This window comes from Mangifera indica, chromosome 8, assembly GCF_011075055.1.
Source record: "Mangifera indica cultivar Alphonso chromosome 8, CATAS_Mindica_2.1, whole genome shotgun sequence".
In the NCBI taxonomy this organism is placed as follows: Eukaryota; Viridiplantae; Streptophyta; class Magnoliopsida; order Sapindales; family Anacardiaceae; genus Mangifera; species Mangifera indica.
Window position 1 is genome coordinate 7,995,926 of NC_058144.1, and position 10,476 is coordinate 8,006,401.

Below are 10,476 nucleotides of genomic sequence, written 5' to 3' on the forward strand. Positions count from 1 at the left end.
GAATAATCAATTCTTAAAAAAAAAAAAAATGATCAGAAAGCAATGGGTATGGCCCATCGCATGTCTAATCGGTAGCCCCACGATGTGATCTTCATCTTCCTCCACTCTCATCTTACTATTCCTTTCACCAATTTCACCCATTGGTATCTTGCCTTATTTAGCAAAACAAAATTTACAATCTTCATCGATCAAAACGATGTCAAGTGAAAGAGGGAAGGAGTTGGCTGAAGGATCATCAAGGAGTAGTCCCAGTGATCATCAGTCTCCAACAACGCCTAGCCGTTATGAGTCTCAAAAGAGAAGGGACTGGAACACTTTTGGGCAGTATTTGAAGAATCAAAGGCCTCCGGTTCCTCTTTCACAGTGCAGTTGCAATCATGTGTTAGATTTCCTTCGCTATCTCGATCAGTTTGGAAAGACTAAGGTTCATCTTCAAGGATGCATGTTTTATGGACAGCCTGAGCCGCCTGCTCCTTGTACTTGCCCACTTAGACAAGCTTGGGGAAGCCTCGATGCACTCATCGGGAGGCTGCGAGCTGCCTATGAAGAAAACGGAGGGTCACCAGAGACCAATCCTTTTGCCAGTGGTGCTATTCGTGTTTATCTAAGGGAAGTGAGGGAGTGTCAAGCTAAGGCTAGAGGGATCCCCTATAAGAAGAAAAAAAAGAAGCCAAATCAAGGCAAGGGAAATGATGAATCCAGCTCCGGAATGCACTTTTCTTGATTCCCTTGGCTTTTCTCTCCAATATGGTAATTTCATTTTCCTTATAATCATATATGTTACATAATTTTTCGCTTTTAACAGCCTAAATCTAGAAATCTTGTTCAATTCACTGTCATCAGATCACCAATGTCATCCCAAATTTATTAACAGTACTATCTGATCTCTTAGATATATTGGTTCGAAAATCTAACAATATTATCGTTTTGGTTTTACCATTATGAGAAGTTTAATTGGCTTGATTTGAGACTATATCAATTCTTTCCTGCACACTTAGTTTAAGTAACCAGTGCGCCGAAGTACACCCGAACCCTAATTTTTCAACATCTGTTACTGAAAAATAGTGGCTGACTTTCAAAATGAAACTATGCATCAGTAACTCTAGCTACCTGCTCATATATATTCTCAGATCACTAAATGCAATTGTGAGTCTGTGACTATGCGGTACAAAGTCTAAACAGCACAGGAACTATTTGACATTGTAAACTACGTGTTCAGTCATAAAAAAACACAGAAGATAGTTGTATTTCTTGAGATCTCTCTCTTAAATTCACGCAAAGAAGAAAACATGCATTATGCAAAATAATAATACAGTGCTGCTGGTAAAAATAAATAAATTAATATTTACTAATGTACGTTAGCTTTTCCCTAATTTAATTTTCTTTTTTAAGATTCTGCAGATTTTGTGCCCATGAATGGTCAAGTGAGGTATCATAAACTTTTCCATGTAGATATATATATTTAATAGATAAATGATGGATAGGAAATGATTAATCAATGTTTAAGGTTTCTTGCAAATCTCCTTTGTTGTTATTTTAGTGTTCTTTCATGCTTTTAATGGCTGTTCATAAGATAAACGAAGTTATTTGCAAATCTCAATTATTTAAGAGATAATTAATGCTGGTTAAATATTATTGTTTGGTTTACGTGATCAATTATCCCCAATTAATTAATGTCCCACTGATTGCTTTTCCTTAGTGCATAAGATTTTTGCAAGGGCAGTTACGAAATTTTGTATCTGCATTGTAATAGCCCTTTGTACCTTCACTAGATTGCATGTCGTGAATATCAGATTGTGTGGGTCAGTAAGTTTATTCCATTACAATGCTTTGATACTGGATCATAGATTTGCATATATAGATGTATGACTTTTTCTTAGTGTGAGCAAATTCCTGAACTCTTTTTACTTCACATTTTCCTGTTTCTATATGCTTAAAGCCATAGCATCTCGCATGTACTTGGCGCTCCTCATCACTTGCTTCTTCATAGACCCACTTTTCGGGGCTGAACTGAATTTTATCAGTACTTCAAAAGGCTGATTATCAGTTAGATAGTTGGAACTGAATCAGCTTCTTAGAAAGAAGTTTTAAGAGACATTATGATCAACTTTATTTATATAGACGTGAATTTGTAGTTAGAATCCTGTCAGCCTTCAAATGATATTGCTTCAATTTTGTAGACATTTGCTGGAGAAAATCAACTATAAACATTTACTTTCTCAATCAGGAAAGGTTTTTGTAGTTGTGCCACTATAAAATCTGAAACCAAACAGTTTGCTTTCCCTTTATAATCCCAAAATGTACATATATATATACAAACACACACACACACACACACTCAGTATCACTATTTTCTTTTTTCTTTTTGGTGAAGCAGATTCACTATTCTCAGTATGACTCACCAACATATTTGTGCTCTGGCTATAATTCCTGATTACTGGTGTGGAGCCTCCACAGAAAGAAACCTAGTCGAGTAAGGGGATCAGCTGATGGGCCTATATATACGTAGCCCTTTTGCTGTTAAATTGATCTCCCGTAGCAAATAGTTTCAACTGTTGATAGTGGAACGAGAATGAATCGGAGTCTGCTAGCTATAAGATAACACACAAAAGATGTATTTACAAACCCTAATCTTTTACAGTGGATTGAGATTTTACTAAATCATGGGTTATAGCAAATATCTTCTAATTAATCTCTATGTCAATATCTTAAATATTTACCTTCTTATCTTACCTTTTTAAAAACTTTTATACTAGATGTTTGCTTGTCCTTGATCTCCTAATCTGCATATCAATATTAGATTAATCTTAAACATTCTTGAAACTTTTAGACTAGTGTTTACATATTTTTTAGTAAGCATTTATGTATACAGAGCATATATTATTATATGATTAGATGATTTTAAATTAAGAATAAAATAACATTCAATTACTTGATGAATGTGCACATAATTATGTACCGAAAAGTGTATACATATAGTATTCCTATTATAAAATTTGGGTTGTCCTAATAATTTTAAGTTTTAAGGAGTTGATTATAGGCTTTATATCTCATGCACATCAAAACATACACTTCAAATCTTGAATACCATCAAGTGGATGAATTCTTGTGATATCTGATTTGTGTTTTTTAGAGTAGGTCTAGCTTTCATGAGAATAGCAGGATACGGTAAGAGTTTTTATCTATAATTCGCATGCTCTCTTTGTTCATTTAATCTGTAATGTGTTTACAGGAACCAGGAGATCGAAATTTATAGCCCATGTCATTAATATGGACAACGAATCATTCTTAATCTGATTCTTATCTAAGCAATAACCAAAATTTGTGTCTCCTTGGTTATATAATACAGTAAGAAATAAAAAGCATTTTCATCACATAATATTTACAATGCAAAGGTGTCAGAGGTCATCTGTAAAGAATTAAACAAAAATAAGATGATTTAAGGATTCAAATCCCATTACATTCAGGCAGTCCTTTTTCTGTTGCTTTTGCTATATATGCATGTCACCTATAACACATTACACAAGCTATCAATGGAAAATTCATTTGGTTCAAATTCATGCTTGGTTTTCCTTTAGTCATAATATCTATTTGAGATAATCAAGACCAATATAGTAAATTAATATTCACTTGGTTGCATGAAATCTGAAAATGGTGATATGATTTTCTGCAGGATCATTTGGGGCACGAATCAAATGAAAGGGATTGTTACAAAGTAAAATCTATTGAAGTTGCAGTTTTAAGTTGATTTCAGCATTTCTAGTTGCGGATGGCTGTAATCAAGGGAGTTGATTTACATGGCTCTCTTGGGATGGCGATCTTAAGAGTACTTTCCGTTATTGTCTGCCATTTGGAATTGTAAGCGCTTAAAAGATCAAAACTTTTTATGTAATTCTGTTGGTTATGTTTAAATCTGCTACTTGTAATATCCATAGTATTTTTGTAATATAATAAGATTATTCTGACTTCTCAATTATCATCATCATTTGGTCATGAGAAAACACTAGCATTTCTTTAGGCTTCTCTTCCCTATAGAATTGAATCAATGAAACAGTTATTCTGGTTTTGTTTACAAATTTATTTGTAAAACTTAATTTTATTTTCTTAAGATTTGAGATTAATGTGTTTAGTATTAAATTTTGAAAAGCAAACCTTTTCTCTTGCTGCTGTTTAGGTGAAACAGTTTTATATGTTTTCTGACCTTATTACTTAAAAGCATAGAAAAAAATCTTTAATTTATCAGGTCTAACACCAGTTTTTGGAATGATTCCCTGGCCTTAGATTGTGTATACGAATCATATTTTTCTCGATGTGAGAAGAGTTTCTGAAAACCAACTGTATATATATGTGACCCGTCTAAGTTTCTTGCTTATTCTGCAATCTGCCAAGAATATTCTTTTCTTGAATTATAGAGGTTAGTGACAATTTCCCCAAATTCTTTATAATTATTGTGTTTTCCCAAGAAGGAATTTTGCATCTGAAAGCTTTCCGAGTTCGGAATTTTGGCCCCTACTTTGCCATGATATCCTTTAAATCATATTTGTTGTCCATTATTTGTTTACATCCAGAGATGAACGGTTTCTTGCACATGACAACACGTCCGCCAAGAACGAAGGAATTATATAAAATAGTTTAGATTCTATAGACAGTCCATTTGGAATTAAAAAAACTAATACTGTCACTTAAAACTTAATTATTGAATGAGGGTTCTTGTTCAAGGAAGTTAAATACTGGGGTTTTGTGCAACTATATATGTATAATCAAAGGAGCCTATGGACGTATGGTTGGTCGACTTGTAAATATGATCTCTCCTTGATTTGTGTTCTAGAGATAGCATTTCTACAATGGGATTCGTTGAATGTTCTTCTATTCAGAAAAAGGTATGACGTTCATGCATATATAAAATTACTTAGCTTTTTTATCAACTTATTTTCTATCTTTTAAACTTTTCTTCTTTTGCTCTTTTGGATGGTGTAATGGGGTGGCCGGCATGGCTTATGGGCTGCATGTTGCTTTGATTGCTCTTGTTCAAAGGTTTCATGCCTGTTTAGCAGTAGTTCTGTGTATTTTAGTGAATATGCTTAAAGAAAATAAGCACTCGGCTTTGATTTCTTCTCTCCGAACCCTAGTCTTCAACAGAAAACCCTGCCTCCAAATTAACGGAGGGAAAACCAAGGGAGAAGAATAGTATGGCCTCAATTAAACCAAACGATTAATGGAACCTGGCTAACACTTGCTGTTATATTGCATGCATTATATAGCAAACAATTTAGGGCATCACAAAAGTCTCGCTTTCTAATGGAAGCCCTAAAAGATTTTCTGCAGAAATGGAAAGATTTTTTTTTCTACTTTTGTCTAGTAGTATATTGGAGAGGTACTTTCTTCGGTCTAAAACCTGGCTAAAATCTGGTTCTCGAGAGTTTTCAGTATTCCAGCTAGACCATCGAAGAAAATATAGATCTAAAGCTTGAAAAGCAATTTAAATAATTGGAGAATTGAGTGGGCAGAGCAAATTATGGAAAAGGACTGAAAAAGAAGTTAGCTTCTTATTACATTCAATGAATCTCTCTGCTCAAGACCGACTTGCCTTTTGTCTGCACATGATCATTCTCATTCTCACCCAAATAATTTAGTGTCTAATCATAGGTAAAAGCTTGAGTTGTAGGGACCTTATGTAAAAGAGGAATCCAGACCCTTGACCTAACATCGCCATTGATGAATGCTAAAGCTTCACTTCACCCTCATAGTCATTTCATTTTTGTTTGTTTACGCACATGAAAGGAAGACTAATAATAATCTTGATGTTTTGGCTTCTTTGGGAAAGTCCTGATTTCATATTTTAGAATATGAATACAACTGGTTGATTAACGTTGAGAGCAGCCCATATTATACACATTTTACATGCATTTAATGGAAGATAGAGTGTAACAATTTTTTGTGCCTAACATGACAAATTAAACGATTGAATTTAAGGAATACCACTGCAACATTGTGGGCGAACCTAACCTATGCTCACACCAAGAGAAAATTTCATTCCACTCTTAGTAAAATCTTATATCAACAAAACATAAAAAATGTTAAGTATGTATATATATCTTATATTATTTAAAGATGAGAATATGAAACTAGTTAAATAAATTGTAAACTCTTTAAATTGTCAATACCTGATTTAGATTATAAAACCCAGAATCAAAATCATGATGGAGTAAATTGAATTATTAAATTAAAGATATTACAATGATTCAAACAATAAACCAAGTATATATGCCCACATGGTCATGATAAGGAGAATCTTCATCTATTTGGTTGTCTCGAAGGAATGTATAATTTTTTTAGGGATAGGATTGGCCCATCACCCATGAGGCTGATGAGGAAAAAAAATTATTATGAATATTTCAAACCAGTATTATATATATTTGTCTATTCTATTCACAATGACGTGAAAATTAAATGTTGAATAAAGAGTTTAAGAAAAAGAAATAAAAATCGACATTTCAATATCATTCATGTCTTCCACTAATTGAAATTCTCTAGCAAAAGAAGGCCTCTGTGGTATGCTTAAAATTAAAGGCAAGAATAAAAAATGTCTTCCATTCCCAACTAGTACTTGTATGGAGCATTGCAATCTAAAAGCCTCTACGGTTATTTCGTTGTAATAACGATAAACGTATGTATACTTAATTCGAGTAAATGATTGAGCATATATTTAATGTATTAGAAAATTTTAAATTAAAGATAAAATAATATTCGATCATATAACGATACTTACTATGTACTCAAAATAGATACGTATAATATTATGATTATTGAATTAATAATTGTAATGTTGAAACAAAAAGCATAGTGCTGTTAATAGAGACTACTATGAGCAGAAGTGCAATGATAGATAAGATGGGTGATGGAGCCTGTAGAGTAAATGACCTCATGAATAGGCAAAGGCAAAGGCAAAGGCAAGCACCATGCATGCGTATCATAATTCCAGTGGGTTTGGTCTTCTTTTAGACAACAAAATCCACTGCAAATTTCCAGAGAAAGAAATACAAATGTAGGACCCTATCATCAATCAGTACCACGGGAATGTACCTGCTACAAGTATATCACATAATTCAATACAAAAGAAACAGAAAATCATTCTGTAATAATATTTCACTGAATTGTTTCAATTTAGAAGAAGTGGGAAGACAATTTCTTTCTTTCTTTCTTTCTTTCTTTCTTTCTTTTTATATTTTTTTTCTTAGAAATATTTTGATCCTTCCATTCCAATCTTTAATTAACCTAAATTGATCCCTTTGCCGAACCAATAATTGACAACATACATAGCATTGGTACGGCATCTTCTAATTCGTCCCGATTCTTTAGATTTGATGGCCTCAACACGCTTATGTCCTATTTTTGGCAAGTCATGCCATGTGAGGTTTGCAATCCATGGACCCCTTTTATCTTATCACTTTGACATTTTGTGCATATTAAAATGCCCAAAAAGGTCCTCCCAATTTTACTTTCTGACAAATTTAATCCAGGTAGATCACACTCTGTCCATTTGTCAAGTAATCAGTTCCATCCATTTTTGGTTGGATTCAATATAGACTATTTGAATTCGAATATAATAAATTTTTAATTTAATTTAAAATAATTTTTTTTTGTAGACAGAACTTAAATATTTTGAAATGAATCTTATTGGGATAAGGCCCAAATTCATTGTACTATAGATTACTGGGAATTTGTAATTGAAAAGAATTAGAATGGTTAGGGGCCAAAGCCCAGTTGAAGGGTGGTGGGTTGGTGGTGGACAAATTGTGAAAATGAATGTCGTTGTTATGGAAATAAAATCCAAATCAATAAGGCAATCCCCGTAGGGTCCATTCTCATCCAAAGAGAATACCCACCACCTTCTTTTAAGATAAGGTGAAAAAGCCTTTTTATTATTATCATCTTTTTTTCCATCCTATTCTTTTAACCTAGACCTAGCCAAAGCCAAAGCCAAAGCCAAGCAATTATGAAGTTATTTTCGGATTGAGTGATTAATATTTTTCCTCTAAAGATTTCTTTCTCTCTCTCTCTCTCTCACGCGTATACATGGGTATAAATACACGTACATGCATATATATATACATACATATATATATATACTCATATATATACATTCATAAATACATATCCATGTATATATATATATATATATATTGATAAAATTTATTTTTATTAAAAATAAATTTGACACAATATCAAATAAATATATTATTATATTATTTATAACTATTTATTTTTATAAAATTATCATATTACATTAAAAGTTTTTTTCTTAAAAGTTGTGAAATCCATCATTAAAACGATCATTAATCAATTGGTCCAAAATTCTCTCCTCCTCTTCTTTTCTTCCTTTTCTTTTTCACCTTTATATCTCTCTTTTATTAATACACAATAACGTTAACAACATTTAAACTACAAAAATAATTCACTTGGTTCTTTAATATCTCATTCTACCTGAAAAATGCATTGAAACTCACTTGATATTCTAAAGAGATTTGGTTGTTTGTCATTGAAAAATTCAATTTTTGTTGAGAATTTCTTTATCTAGTAAGCCCAAATGACAACAAGCCCTCATTTGCTCTTTTGGTTTTGTCTTTGAAAAAGTTCTAGAATACAACTCAAAGAAAAGAAAATGCAAAATAAGGAAATTTTGATTAACTCAAATTCCCTCCCATTCTTAACAAAACATATTTCTCTTGTGTGTAAATGACTATCTCAAAGATAGGACAACAAACTCATTATAGTGAGAGAGCGAAGTAAAAGGAGAAAGCTAAAAGAATGAGTCTTATTTGTTCACAAATCAACTTTTTTTTTTCTTAAATCGAATATGGGTTCAGTGTATAATCAATATAATACAAATGTTATTCCCTAGTGTCTATGTGTAGTGTGTTGTGTGCTAAGAGATTAATTTGAGTCAGGTAAACTTTTTTAAACGATATATGAGTAAAGTGTGAAATTATTAGAAATATCATATATTATGTTACATGTTATTGGATCCCATCTGCCATAAATATAGATTTTCTCTCAAACTTGTATGTTAATACTTAACATATTTTTTTAAACGACGTGAGATAACCCATCAATCTTCCCTTTCACATAACAACTCTTCAATTCAATATTTTTTATAATTTGTTATTTAAGATAACAATAAATTACTATTTAATCTTTACATCTATCAACCATTTATAGATCTTGCATGAAGATTTTATAAATATATAAATATAAATAATAATTTAATCAAACTTCAAGTAAGGTAATATTGTTTTAACGTTTCATGGGCAAAGACTTTTGGTTGAAATAGTGCAACCACTAAGGAGGGGGTTAAAAAAGAATGCACGAGAAAGACAGATGCTTTATGGAGAGCAAAAAAAAAAAGTGAACCAATGAAATTAAAAAAAAATAATAAAGTGATGGTTAAAAAGAGTATTAGTAATTTAATAGAAAAACCAAAATCCACTTGTAAGTTTATAAAGCCATCACATGATTATATTAAATGGCGCATCTTCTTTCCATGTGAATTATCCTTTTCGTTTCCACTCCCAGTGGACCATTTCTTATTCATACTAACATTATTTTATATATATATATATATGTAATTTTTTCAAAATTTAAATTTAAAAAAAAAATTTAATTTTCAGGTTCAGACAAAAAAGAAAGATAAAGTTTTATTTTTTATTTTTTAAATATAATAAGCTTTTATTCCCTCCCATTTGTTACCACATAGTATCTACGCCTATCTGCATTTCACGATCTTCTATTCTCACCTCCTTATCAATATGAATAGTCGACTTGTTTACTTTATTTTTGATTGGACCACGTGGTTGCTTCCTTTCCACAGGATTACGCTTACTTGTAGTCATATCACCATTTACATGGAAGCTTTGATGCCAAGTGGATGGACAAGACAGACCACGTCATCATCAAGGACAGTTTTCTAGGCAAATTGACACGTGAATGTTTCCTCTATGTTGTTGTGTACTTGTGTCGTTTTGTAGAAGTTATCAATAATTTATACAGAATAATATAAATTTAATTGTTGGGAAATATAATTTAATTTCCCCAAAAAATATTTATTCTAATAATTTCATAAAGCAAAGAAAGTTGAAAAGCAAAAAGCAAGCAGCTAATCTAATTTATTTAAAAAAAAAAAAAAAGAAGAAGAAGAAGAATGAGATACTTTGATTATTTTATTTTCATCCTCTCTTCGGATACCATCCATCCACATTCATTAACAGTCAAATCAAAAGAACAAATTATGCCTTTTACAACCAGAATCATCCACTTCCACTCTTACCTTTCACGAAAATTTTCTCCATTATTCCTCTGTATTCTTCTGCAGATTCACCGCAATATTCCTCTTAACACAAATGCTTCTTGTTATTTTCCCTTGGAAAAAGGACTATTTTTCGCCAAATTTTAATCGAATTTCAAACAAATATTTTAGAG

General features: G+C 31.8%; 1 protein-coding gene across 2 annotated transcripts; it reads left to right on the forward strand.

Moving 5' to 3' along the window:
• The first annotated feature begins 113 nt into the window (after nt 1-113).
• On the forward strand, nt 114-3,973 carry LOC123224103 (protein LIGHT-DEPENDENT SHORT HYPOCOTYLS 10). Of its 2 annotated transcripts, none has more exons than XM_044647634.1 (2): nt 114-750; nt 2,378-3,697. In XM_044647634.1, exon 1 carries the CDS (start codon nt 197-199, stop codon nt 722-724), a length of 528 nt encoding a protein of 175 aa, XP_044503569.1. In that variant the 5' UTR covers nt 114-196; the 3' UTR covers nt 725-750; nt 2,378-3,697. The 2 variants fall into 2 exon arrangements, with proteins under 2 accessions (XP_044503569.1, XP_044503568.1); XM_044647633.1 differs by having other exon boundaries at nt 129-750; nt 3,674-3,973.
• Nucleotides 3,974-10,476: the final 6,503 nt, after the last annotated feature.